General features: G+C 43.5%; 1 protein-coding gene across 1 annotated transcript in view; it reads right to left on the bottom strand.

Moving 5' to 3' along the window:
- Positions 1-7,139: 7,139 nt before the first annotated feature.
- The window catches only part of LOC101173608 (zinc finger protein 827), a 70,533-nt gene continuing 63,681 nt past the window's right edge, over positions 7,140-13,991 (bottom strand). Inside the window, exon 14 of the mRNA XM_023957617.2 lies at positions 7,140-12,061. Coding sequence (XP_023813385.2) covers positions 11,062-12,061 — 1,000 coding nt within the window. The 3' untranslated portion in view covers positions 7,140-11,061. The remainder of the gene's footprint in view (positions 12,062-13,991) is intronic.

Genomic DNA, 13,991 nt, shown 5'->3' with positions numbered 1-13,991 from the left:
CTGTTTCTGTGCTGTCACACCCGTTTGCATGTGCAGCAGGAAGCCCGGCGCTGTGCCGCGCATCTCAGGCAGGCCTGCTAGCAGGGAGGGCCATTAATCTTAGCTAAATCAAATAAATCAAGTGCACTTTAGAAAAGAGCTGTCAGGGTAATTGTTGCGATGGCCATTCTGCTGCTTCTCAAGGGGGAGCTCTATTGACAATTATGCCAGGGAATGTACACTCACCCCCCACCCCCACACACACACACACAAATAAAAAAGTAAAAGAGATTGGTCTAAGAAAAGATGGAGCAGAAGCTACCCTCCAACCACAGACATCTAAAGCTGCTTCACGCTGCTGCTGGATGTGAGGAGTCTGAAGTCTGTTTTATTTTTTTTTTGCCAGAGTCAGTCATATTAAGAAGCTCGAACAAGGCCATTGCTTTTCGCTGGGCCTTTTTGATCTCCTCTAATGTTAAAAGTGACCAGACCATCCCTGACGCTCGGCTCCGCTGCTGGCACCGGTGTTGCAACATTTTGCTAAAGAGAAGGGCACAGCAGAGATAAACCATCCCTGATCTTCAGCCCACGGTCTGAGCAGAAAGAGCACAGTTTGGTATTTTCATTTACCAGAATGCTAAACCCTTTTCACGGGAGCCATATTGGTGTCTGCTGGGATGAGACAGAGGTGATAATAGAGATGGAAAGAGCAGCATGTGAAAGGCTGCGCTGCCCTTGGCTCGCGTCTCAACCAATGGGGTTAAATGACTATTTCAGAACCTTGGCAACCACACCTCTCACACTTTTTGCCTCTTCTTTCTCTAATTTGACTGCGAAGGGACTAAACTAATGTCATGCACAGTTCCACGTGTTGGATTACCTAATATTAAGGCTTCCATTTCAAGTCCCACTCCGATCATCTTTGGATCTTATTTCAAAGTGTTCCCAGTGTTTTCTTTTTTATTATTAGGATTATGCTGTTTTTGCAAAAAATATAAAAAGTATGTTTTTTGTTTTTTTTAGGACATAGTTAGTGCAGAGTAGCCGGAGTTCATTAGAAACTCGCCACTGAATTATGGGCGGGATGGTAGGCACCAAGCAACCCCGCCTCCTTCTCCTCCCCAATGATGAGAGGTTGGAGCAGGGAGCCTTTTGGCCCCTCCCAGTATATTTCCTACGTCACAAATTAGCTCTTTTTCCAACCACATTTTTGTCACCTGCTGTTGATTTGCAGCAGTTTCATTAAATACGTACTCAGAATTTTGAGCTCACTTTTCTTCATATGCGCCCTCCATCACCAGAAAAACAAGAACATGCTAAAAACACTATTTTCATCGGAGTGGATCTTAAAATTCCAGGATTGATTTAAATGATCTTGTCAAGTGAAATGTTCCTCAGGGTTCTAGTGAATGGTGTTGATGCGTTTGCGCCTTTAAACAAAAGTGGGACACAGATTGGAGCAGCGAATCTGTTTATTCCAGGTTCTCCACCACATCTCCCAGCATCTGCAAACTTTAACAAAATAAATAAAAATAAGCTGCCATATTTCTTTTTTTTTTTTCTTCAACACTCAGCTGTCAAAGTAAACACTGCAGTGAAGGTTATAACACGTGTGGATGAAAGATGAGCGTGAGTACATGACTGCAACTCCTAATTTGTTTCCCAAATGAGAATGAATGGAGGGATTCCCGATGTCCCGATTAGAAGATGGATGAGTGTGCAGCTACAGATTTAATTGATTGAAGACAGGAATTCGGTTAAGGATAATTGAATCATGGAAATCATTAAAAGCTCAAGTGCATGAGATAATTAATGGATTTAACCAGGTTATAATCAGCCTTCATCTTTAGCAAGCAGTTTGAGATGAAGCTTGTTATCCTTTAAGATTTCACTTTTTCTTTTTTTTTATGATTCATAATAGAGACACTTTGAAGCTGTTTCTTAGCATGACTCAGACAACGTTAGCGCCCAGTTTACTTTTGTCTGATTGGTTCGGTTTACTTTTGCAGATTTCCCGGGTTGGGTTTCGCTTCATTACCCAACCCAAGGAAACAGAGTTGGTTCTGTGAAACTATAAGTCTTTACATCTGACCCCTAAAATCATGGCTTTAAATAAAAAGTATGAGAGGTTTTAGCAGACGTTTGGTGTAATTTGAGTCTGTAAGTTGAGTGTGGTAATAATGTAGATGCGATTGTTACCCGTAGAAACAGAGCGACCTATAGCTTGTCGCAGACTACCATGGTAACTGTGGAGTGTAGCAGCAGGGGAGGTGGCGGCCTTGTTTTTCGCAGACATGATAATACGTCGCTGCTCCTGTTCCTCGCAAGTACAATGCATTCATCACTTGGGTGGGTGTGGCCGAGCAGCAGGAGGGAGGGGGCAGTGGTCCGTACCCCCCTCCCTCCTGCTGACCCCAGTGTTTAGATATGCCAGGCCCAGATGCTTGTGGGTAATCCCTCCCTCGACTTCAACCCCTGAAACCCCCCTGCGGTGATTCCTGAGCCAGATTCCTGTTGACCCCCACAAAACGGGGTCTCACCCGTGAGATTGGTAAAAAAAAAAAAAATGTCATGGAGGAGTGGGCAGAAAGAGGGGTGGGGGTGGGGGGGGGTGTGCTTTGCCCCCTGGGTGGCCACCAAACGTGCATGTTTCTGCATGCACGTACATGCACGTCTGGCCATTTTTCACTGCGGCTCTCTGAGGTGCACATCGGGGGTATCTTTGTGCTTCGGTGTGACATCTTTTGCCCTCTGCATAAATCTGCGCGAGCTCCCAGGCGCTGAGGCAAAACTCCTACAACTTCCACGCATTAGGGTTTAAATAAACATGAAGTTTTGCATTCACTAGTTCATTTCTGTTTCTCATCTTCACAAAGACAAATAGATTTTTAACAAGCGGCCCCAGCGGGGCCTCGTTGCGTGCAGTTTTAGCCCTGACTTCAACCCAAACCAAATCGATTTCAGAGGTCATTTTCTTTTCTTCAGCCTCTCTTTTCTGTGCACCAGTGGTCCTGCTCTGCAGCCTGCACTGAAGGTTATCTGTGGCAAGACTTGGTGTGTTTATTTTCTCTGTTTGAGCTAGGGGAAAGAAAAAGAAAAAGGAAAAAAAAGAAAAGAAAAAGAGCTTGATTTGTCTTCACTCAGTAAAGCATTGACTCCTTCCAAGGCTTGTGGCCACATTGGTGGATGGATGAGTCAAAAGTACAGATGCTGAGTGAGGCGTACTGATGAATATTTGTGGAGAGGAAGATTTGCAGATTGCGGAGTGTGTTGTGAGCAACCGGAGAGGAAGGAGACGGAGAGAGGCCAGGCAGCTGTAGCTCCTGCAGACACACACTTCTGTCTAAGCAGCTTTCTTCTCAGGGCAGGGTTGCAGCAGGTCACGGTGGGATTACACTTTTGGCAAACAAGAGGGAGCTTCTCCCGCACAAAGCAGTACACGACTCCCTCATGACTCGCAGCAGCTGTAATAAAGCCAAGGCAGCCTGAACTTACAAACAAAAAGCTAACACGCTATTGATCGGCAGCGGGCAACTTTAGCGAGGTGGTGTCGAAAGGTCAACGTTGTGCAGACAGCTCGGTCTGAGGTGAAGGGCTATTATTGGGATGAGGGAAAACTCTGGCGTTTGGTTTCATCTGAGACATTTGCCGACTTCTTCGCTAAAATCCCCCCCCCCCCCCCCCCCCCCAACAAGAAGGGAATCGTTGTACAGCTGAAGAAAAACAGTCTGTATGTGTGTAATATTATTAAAAAAGAAAGGTTTTCTATCTTTTCAATCAATAGCTATCCCCTGCAGTGCCTGCATGTCACTTCTTAACACTTCCACTCATAGGGAGGTCAGCCGAGCAGGCGCGCGCTGCCCCGAGCGCTGCTTTGAACTTAATTAAGCAGCTTTAAACACCACCGAAAAGATTCATTAATGCTGAGTCGAGACGAGCGCAGAGATAAGAGCACCTCCTCGACAGACGAGATCCAGCTCTGGATGGCTGTTGAACCATCCTGGGTCAATATTTAAGGAGAGGTGAAGGAAAGTCCACAAAGAACTACCCAAGTCTTTTTATTTTTTATTTAAATCCCTCATATAGCAGCTCTACGGGTTAGTGTGTGTGCAAACATCAAATGTGAGCAAAACTTCCCCCTTAAAAATGAAAACGAATGGGAGAGGAGAGATGGAGCGCCGCTGCTCCTGCCTGCAAGGCGCTGAGGAGCTGAGAGGCCCGATACAGCAGCGCTCCATACCAAGGTGTTCTATAGCTCGGGGCCTAACGGTGATAAATGAGTCCCTTAATGTCGGCAAACACTTTATCTCTGCTTCATCTGTTTTCATTAGGCAGGGCCAACCTTTGGCTGGGCAAGAACGTGCTGTAACTTTCATTACTACATCTGAGAAAGGAGAGGCAGAGAGACCTCCCACTGGTCTAATAAAAACACCAGCTAGACACCATGACAGAGCCCATTCCTTATTATTATAATGGTCGACCACTGTTGTATGTTAGGGAAAGCCACGCCCTGCAAAAACCATTAGTACTTTTTCTGTAGTCACTGATACATCTCATTCTCAAAGCTGTGGTGAGAGTGTCGCCTTTGGGCACAATTGAGACCATTCAGAGGCATTTTATTTGACATAAGACTTTAGTAAACCCCTGTTTTCATATCTATGAAGATTCTCATTCATCCAGGTTGGTTCCATTGTAATAGGTTTAGGGGATGTCATCTGGACTTGGTTTTAAAGTTCAAAGACGTTTCGCCTCTTATCCAAGAGGCTTTGTCAATTCTGAATTCTGAATTCTGCAGTGCATCTCCACCTGAAGGCCACAAACCACTCGTTCGAGGACAGTGAAGTCCGAATTCTAGCCAAAGAGAAAGGATGGTTTGAACGAGGAGTGAAAGAAGCCATCTTTGTCAAGAAGGATAAACCTTCTCTTAATAAGAATGGCGGTCTCAGGTTTATTCTTCCATCCATCTACGGCAGTGTTTTGAAACCTAAACAAACCAAACCAGTTCCACCTGGGTCGTTAACAGCTGAAAGAGATGACCAATTTAGAGAGGGAGTCATTGGCTCCCCAACCCCCAGATGAGGACAAAGGACTCTTAACGACCCGAAACCATGTAGTTGACAATACCAGTTGACAATACCATCCAGTTTCAGGTCTGACTCCTCCCCCATGAGCGCATATATACCAGCCCTTTTACCAGTTAATTCAGAATTGACAAAGCCTCTTGGATAAGAGGCGAAACGTCTTTGAACTTTAAAACCAAGTCCAGATGACATCCCCTAAACCTACTACCCTGTTTTCATACTCTTTTTAAAGACCCACTCCGATGAAAATTTTCTTTTTTAACATGTTCTTGTGCCGTTTTTCTGATGAAAATGAAGCTTAAAATGACAATTTTGAATATTTCTTTAGGGAGGGGGGGGGGGTGTTTAAAAAGAGATCTGCTTAAACAGAGACCTCTCAGCAACCGGAAAGGGAGGGGGGTGTCCACGCCAACAGTCCCACCCACAACTTAAAAGCACATTTCTAAAGAACTAGTGCTGCTCTACACAAACTATGTCCTAGAAAACGACACAGGTTTTTTTAAATTTTGGCTCAAAAAGACGAAATCATAAGTAAAACACCACCAAGAACGCTTTTACAATAAGATGATTGGATTGGGACTTTACTAAAGACCATCTTATGGTGTTCTCCAGGTATATTTATACCCAAATTAGGTTTATTTAGAAAGGTCAATGTAAACGTGTACCTTCATAACCTTTTGGGGATTTGGGACCATTGAGATGTTGCCACAAAACTCCCATTCAGCCTAATTTGGAATTTTCTTTAGCTTTAACCCTTGTGCTATCTTAGATGACCCCACCCTTGCATTGACCTGTTCTCCCTACCATGACAAAGGTGGATAATGGTGGAAAGATTTCATGTAATCCATGGCCACTAGTGAAGATCACAAATCATTGAAGAAAAAAGGTTCAGAGCACTGTCTAGTGGGTCTAGATGACCCCACTCCCAATGTTAAAGTGCCTAGGATAGCACAAGGATTAAATAACACAGTGACCCTGATCTGCCGTTTATGCGCCGTGTGACCTTTAAACCCTAAATGTTCAAACCAAAACTATGATCCAAACATGTATGTTTTGCTATTTTCTGCAAATTCGGTCATCGGTTGGTAGAAAAATCTGCATTTTTTAAGCAATGAAAAAGTTGAAGCTGCTGTCAAACGGAGAAAAGTCGATAAACTAACCATCACACACACCCTCTCTGATTTCACAGGAACGTGTAGCAAATGCGGGTGGAGTGGTCGACCTTTGATTGAATCCTGAAGGTCACAGGTTTGGTTCATGGGTGGATGGAATTTGTGACTGTAAAGCACTTTGAGCCTTATGTAAAAGCTCTATAGAAGCACACAGGATTTGACATTTACATGGACTGCCGATGACTCCAACTTTTATTTGCATTGCTCATATTCATGGATTTTCTTCAGGCATTTCCCCCTACAGCCAAAAACAAAATGATTGTTTCCTCAGATGTCTCTGTATGTGATGTACCGCTGTCCAGGGTGTGCCTTACCTTTACGATCCAGCGAGCCTCGTGAGCCTAATCAGGATAAAGTGGGTGTAGATAACAGACGGATGTCTTCTCCACGCCATGTGTAGGTTTCTGAGGTTTCCTCCAACAATCCACTACTATGCATGTCAGTGTGGTACATTTACATTTATCAGATTGTTGTCATCATCATTAGCAAAAACTAGGCTAGAGTTAAGAGTTATTTTTGTTTTGATCAATTTTGATTATTGGGAGTGGACAGCAGTGTGTGGAGAGTTAGTTAGCTCATTCTTGCTTTATAAAAATCACAAAAATGAAAAAAAACTGGTCATAAATGCAGAGATTTAGGGACTTGTCAGCAATGTTTAGTCATTTATTTTTTAGTTCTTTATTCCCACATGGCTGTCGGCTCTAAAAATACAAAACGTTTGCAGTCGGAAATGCACAAACTCCAACTGCTTGTTTAAAAGTAATTCAATGACAATAAAATATTCATCTTAACTGTATGTTTTAAGGTTTTAAGATTTTGAACCGGAACCTGTGATTGCAAAATGTTGGTTTGATAAATAAATGAATATAAAAAGACCTTTTTGGAGCAAAAAGACACACAACCAGAATAATATCTGATGTAAGCTTTACTTTCAAATCCTGTTACATTTATATCTGGCAAGTTAAACTTAACATAATGCCAAACGAAGAAAACAAATACAAAACAAAACCAAAAAAACAAAGTACAAATGATCCATTTACCAGTTATTGTCACAACCCTGTACAGCCTTAACAATGGAGTAATAAAAAAAAGCTTTGTACAGCACATTGCAATCCTGACCGAGTGCCAAAAGTTACATAGCTGAGCCTTTTCCTAACCATAAAATACAGCTTTTTAAAGCTAAATGATTGTAGACGTTTCAGTATGACGCTAATTCAATGCAACCGAAGGAAGGGAGAGGGTTAGTTTGAAAAAAAAAAAATGAAAAAAAACTGAAGCGCTAAAGGACCAGAGGGAGGACATGCAAAAAAAAAAAAAAAAAAACACACCCAAAAAAAGGTAGTTGAGTTTTCGGGAAGGTCACCGTGCTGCAACAGAATAAGTGCTCAAAATACAAGTTTTTCGTTTTTTAAACCAAAAAAAAAAGAGAAAGGGGGCCCTGTCACCTGTTTCATCTGCAAACTAAAAGAAGTGCAGCCATTCATAATCGTGCTGAGGTCAAAGGCAGACGTTTGAGATCAGACATTCTTTTTAAGGACATCTTTTCCTTTTTTGTTTTTATATTCCTTCCCCTTGGACTCTGATCATTAGTTTGACTGATTCTCAGAAGTCTCAGGTGGTTTACTTCCACCAAGTGGCACTAGAGTATAAAAGATACAGTAAACAGTACGGAGAGAGGCTGTCAGGGGAAGCTAGAGGTTGGACAGTCGTGTTGGGACGCTTCAGGGCGGGGCGGGACGTGACGGATTGAATCCTAACATCACATCGCGCTGTGAGTCGCAATTTTGGTCTTGATAATACTCAAGTTTTCTTTTATTAATTTTTTTCCTTTCTGGCACGGTTTAAACAGCAAAAAGGGTTGTTCATTACAGAAAACGCAACAGCAGATACAAAACGAGGAAAAGGTAAAAATAAGGGGTTTTGGCTTGAAGACCACTTAGGAGCTTGAGCACAAGAACAGGTAAAGCTTTTAGAAAACAAAATACTCGTACTATGCTGCCTAATTAAAAACAAATGACTTTTTTTTCACATGGATAAATATTCTTAGGATCAAAAAAAGTGCAGCACTGTGCAAAAATGAATTTAGCCTGGGACCTTTAGGTCCCAGGAGGGGGGGGGGGGGGGGGGTGTTTAACCTCAACTGTCCATTTCATGCATTTTGTGTTCACTGACTTTCTCTAATTTCACAGAGACAGACCCTTTTTTTTATTTTTTTTGCACCAGCAGACATTCCCAACGACTCATTTACAAGCTGCAAAAATCTGCTTCACAGTTCTGCAACTTGCTCCATCTTTTTCGCTTTGGGAAAAAAAAAAAAGGTTTAAGTGCTTTTGGCTTGACGAGTAACCACGTTAAGTGCAATTAAAACTCAAAGAGGATGACATAAGTGGGGGGTTGGGGTGGTGGTGGAGAGGGAACCAAAAAAAAGCAGTACCACGTCTGCCGGCCTGACAGAAGCCGTGCCGTTTCACTCAACGCTGTACAAACGCATGGCTTTGCTTCATCATTGCACCGGCAGGAGCTTCTCCTCGCCATGGGTTCTTTTATATGTTAGTAGAAAATGTTTAGTATGATGTAAAAGGCTCAGTAAAAAAGTGAAAATAAGAATAATAATAATAAAAAAAAAAACTGAAGAAACAGACACAGAAAGGCCACCAAACACAAACTTTTCCTCTCTATACCAGCACATAAGACATCCCTGTTCAGATTTCTGTATCGCATCTTTTTTTTTTTCCATGTACATCAACAAAAAAAATACATTCATTCAAGTCATTTGGGAACAAGTTTTTTTTTCTTCTCTTTTTTTTTGTACACAAAAAAATTACAAAAAAGCTCCAAAAAGCACCATTGAATCGGCCTGTAGGTGACCTGGGCTGTGGGCAGCTTCCTGACCCAGAGCGGGTCACCTCCACAAAACAGGTTTCTCATATATCTTTCCTAAATATGGTCGGCGTGACGCTGTGACAGAGCCGTGCTGACATCAGCCTGGTCTCAGAAGGAAGCTGCAGTGGTGGTTTTCACCGCAAAAACGGAATTTTAAGAAAGTAAAAAGATCCTCATTTCAAGAAAATGTGACCTATTTTCCATTTCAAAAGCAGAAAATAGTTTGGAAAAAATGTGCCTTATGCTACGTACACATCGCCCACGGCAACGCACGCTGACGTTTTATGGGCGCTCACAGCCACCGAACGAACGCACGTTAAAAGTTAAACCAGTTGAACTTTGACCAATCGGGGACTTGGATTTAGTAGTGACAATCATAGAAGTGCCAATCGTTTGAAAATTGATCATAACGGACAAAATACTAATAGCGATTTGTGCCCGGCCGTATTTATATAGCACCAAGTCACTCATATGTTGGAACAAAGGGAAATGAATAGAAAAAGCCTGGAGAAAGATTAGCAAGATTTGCAGCACTTGGACATTTCACAGCAAGCCTCTTCCAACTGTGTGCTAGTATCAGATAGCGACAGTCCGGCGTGACCACCACATGCTAAAAGTGCGTTCAGGAACCCGCCGTGCGTGTACGTAGCATCAGTCATTCACATTTTTTCTTAAAATAAGAATTCTTGGAAAGAGTATTATTCTTACCCTATTGGCGGATTTTTTTAAATTTTTTTTTAATTTAAATAGTTTTTCATATTTGAGGAATTTTTGACTCATTTCTTGGGGCTCGTTTTTACAGTTGATTCAGAAGTTCAGAAGAGGTGCAGAAGGTTTTAATAGAAGAAGGGTACTAAAGCATAAACTTCTATCTGAGTTTTTCAGTTGATCTCATCAACATCTGACATTTCATTCAAAAACTGTGGTTTTGGATTATGCTAATGCTGCTAATGATCTAACTATGGCTGCTGAACTGTGGGAAAAAGAGTTGGGGACCCCTCTATCTACAACATTCCTCACCTGCGAGTGCAGATTCAACAGTTTGTATTTATCTTGGAAATTTTCTTCTGTTTGCTTCCTCACCATAGATCAATGGGAACGTTTTCCATATTTACACTTTATCCGCTTACACTTCAAAGATTATCAACAAGTACTGATTCGGAGTCGGATAAAACGACGTTCCTTCTGAGACGCAAGCGAAATCAGCAGCAGCACACAACACAGTTTCACCATCGTACAAAAATACAACAAAACTGAAAAAAGATGGGAAAGGAGAGAAAGGAGTAGGGGGTAGGGCTACAAAACTGTACAAAGTTGATAAATAGTTAAGTGCGTGGTCTGAGGCTTTGTTTGGGGAAACGTTACCTTTTCAATGAAAAGAATTCCTTTGATTCCGCCCACCGCTAACACTTTCGGATATCTCGAATTTCGGCTTCCTAATGACGTCAAAGCTAGCTGAGACACAGAGACAGGCATGCTCTTTCAATGCATAATAGCACTGGACAAAAATGCACTAAAAGATAGCACTTGCAAAGTTTGTTTTGTCTTTTTAACCTTTTTTTATCTAGTCAAACGACTACAGAAGATATCTTTAAAAAAAAACAACTAAAAAATAACGGATACGTTCGTTTCAGCAGATAAAGCCACTGGGTCCAGGTCGTTCCGATGCTTAAAAACAGAAACAAAAACAGAAAAAGAGTATCTGAAGTAGTAATAATTCAATTGATAGAACTGATAAGAAAAGCAGCTTTTTGATATAAATGCATTTTTTTTTAGCATGTACAGCGTTTTTCTCATATAAATGTTTGTTTTTCTTCTGTTCTTTAATATATATGCTTGTCTGGTCCAGCTTATTCTGCTGGTCTGATTGGAACAAACAAGGAAAAAACTTTGCTCCCACTGCAGTGGTCACAGTCCAAAGGGTGAGGGAAATGGGGGGTGGGGTGTCAGACAGTTTTGGCCCTCTCCATCAGTCCCAGGTAGGCAAGAAAGGAGTGCTTGTGGGAGGAGGACGGTGAGGGGGAGGAGAAGGAAGGGGGTGCTGAGTCAGGAGGGGAGAGGAGAGGTCGACACTTGGAGTTGAGCAGTGGGTGGAATGTGAAGCGGCGGTTGTGGGTGAACAGGGTGGTGAGGGGGATCAGATGGGCCGGGTTGCAGTTCCTGTACTGCTCCAGCGTGTGGCGGGAGGAGGGGGGGAAGAGGGAGGGGCCGCTCCTGCCGACGCCCCCGTGGTTCCTGGTGGCGCCGCTGCCGTTGCGGTGCAGATGGCCGGCGGGGTCCAGCTGGCGGGACTTGCCCAGCGTGAGCGACAGAGCGACGGACTGGAGTGCCTGAGACGCCGTCAGACCCATGAGAGGGCTGTTGCTCCCACTTCCTCCACTGCTTCCTCCCCCGCCGAACAAGATGCTCTCCCGGCTCCTCTGCAGGGAGGAGCGCCCGGGTGATGTTCCCTCTTCGGGCTGCTCCTCCCTCCCCGCCCCTTCCTCTTCCCCCTCTTCCTCTCCTCCTACTAAGCTGCCGTCCAGCCCCTCCGACGCTCCACCCTGGTGTTTCTTGAGGTGGCGGCTGAAGACGAAGGGGTGTGTGGTGGTGAAAGGGCACTCTTGGCAGCCGAAAACCTGGCGCGGCGCGTGCTTCAGCTTCTTGTGCAGGTTCAGGTTGTCCTTGCGCTTGCAGCTATAGGAGCAGCGGTCGCAGTGGAAGGGCCGCTCGCCCGTGTGCACTCGCACGTGCTCGATCAGCTTGTTGGCCGTTTTAGACAGGTAGCCACACTGCTCACACTTGTAGTGGTTTCCCAGGCGATGCCCCCGCATGTGGGCCTCCAGGGAGGCCTGGTCGGGCCACAGTCCCTGGCAGATGCGGCAGCGGTACTCCATCTTACAGTGCGTCTTCAGGTGGCACTCCATGGCCGCTGGACGATTGGTGGAGTAGATGCAAAAAGGGCACCTGGTTAATGCGACACAAGGGAAGGAGGGAGGACACAACACACAAAAAGCAGAGGACAGTTGAAAGGAAAGTGTACGCTCACAACCATGTAACACACCTTGACATTCATTGGACACAAAATGACAAAGGAAGGAGGACAGATAAAGGAAAACATTCTATGACCAACAGTTCTACAGGCTTTGCAAAAAAAAAGTATGTGGTAATGGTGAAAGAGCTGGTATGGGTCAGGGATGCGTGTGTTAGGGGTTCGGGGGGGCGGAGGAAGGATGGGTGACAGGCTGGAGGAAAAAAGGTTGGAGCAACAGGACATGAGGGGAAATGAAGGAATGAGTGGCACTTACATTTAAATAGCACCTTTCATCTGCTCTGGGGCCCAAAGCGCTTCACAAACCCTGCAGAACAGAATCACCTCAGAAAAACCTCAAAATGGTCAAGGCCCTCTCTCTCATCACTGCCTGTGGTGCTCGCACCACCCTACACCTGCTCCTCTGCCTCTGTCTGCTCCTATGCCTTTCTAAAAACTACACTGCAAATTAAAGGTGGACACCCAATAGAAAATATTTAAAAAACTTGGATTTTTCTGCTGTTATCTACACTGAATAAGTACATTTTAAATATTTTCTGTAAAAAAAAAAAAAAAAAAATTTGAAGGGGAAAAAAAAAGATGTTTTGGGTACTTTTTAGATAAGAAGGATTATCACAAAAAAATGTTTCTAAAAGGTGCTGCCTAAAGAGATTCAGCTCCAGCTTCATATATTTAAAAAAAGTTCTCTGTAAATCCCTGAAGCTACGTTCACACCGGCCTCAGCAACACGCGCTCAAGTGTAACTTTAATGAAAAGTCTATGTGACCAGACGTACATTTGGACCTTTGCGATTTTAACTCATATGTTCATTCTATAACTATTTTTGCACTGTACGAACGAAACGTGCATCCACTGAACGCCCGTTTAAAGTTAAACCTGGTTGAACTTTGACTTATCAGGGAGTCGGATTTGGCAGTGATGTATGGATGGCGTCCTTATTTATTCAAGGAAGTGCCAACCTTTCGAACATTGATTGCGGAGGAGAAGTGAATAAATGTGGTTTGTGTCCGGCCGGAATCATTTGACACCGACTTCCATATGTCGGAAAACATATATTAAAGGAAAAGGCCGGAGCAAGATTTGCACCACTTTAACATTTCAAACCGAGCCTTTTCCGACTGCCCGGTGTGAGCGTAGCATAAGGCTAAAGTAAGGACACCTCAATCTACTTATTTTCAGTGAAATGCCCCCACCCCACAGCAAGACGGCTCCACTGATGGCTGCACAGAAACAATGTGCACAACACACACTTTTTTGTTCATGACATGATGAGGCGGCAGTCATAATGGGCAGTCATAATGGTGCTGAATGGCTCTCTGCATGCAACGACTGGAGGTATGTGAAGGACTTTTAAACGAAACAAAAACAATAAAAATAAACATGACTTGTATCCATTAAGTATAACCCTGACAAAATGTCTGTGGTTTGTTTGTTAAAATGTTTCCAATTCCCTTTGTGTGTGGAAGGTTTTCAAATGTCTAAATGTTTCTGGAGTGGATACAGACTCTGTTTAAGCTCAAATGGTCCAGAATTGTATCACAAAACAACAATGGGCTTCAAGTCTGTCTACATTATTGTCTTGTCTAGCTTTTATTTGGGCCAGGCCATTTTATTATCAGTGGTCTCCAACCCTACCATTTGGGAGCTACCACCCTGCTTTTCTTCCAGCTAAAGCAGGATTTCCATTGGTCCGTTTGCGGTGCGTCTCCCTTGCATTGACACAAAGAATAGTCATTAATCAATCGGAACTTTGACATCGCCTGCATGTCGCCTGCGGATAACATCGTTGTAGTTTTTTTGCCATGGACGAGGAAAGTTTAACTTTGGAAGTATGAAACCATAACA

This window comes from Oryzias latipes (assembly GCF_053564925.1).
Source record: "Oryzias latipes strain Hd-rR chromosome 1 unlocalized genomic scaffold, Olatipes_Hd-rR_3.1 chr1_Y".
Classification (NCBI taxonomy): Eukaryota; Metazoa; Chordata; class Actinopteri; order Beloniformes; family Adrianichthyidae; genus Oryzias; species Oryzias latipes.
This window is presented reverse-complemented; position numbering and strand designations above follow the sequence as displayed.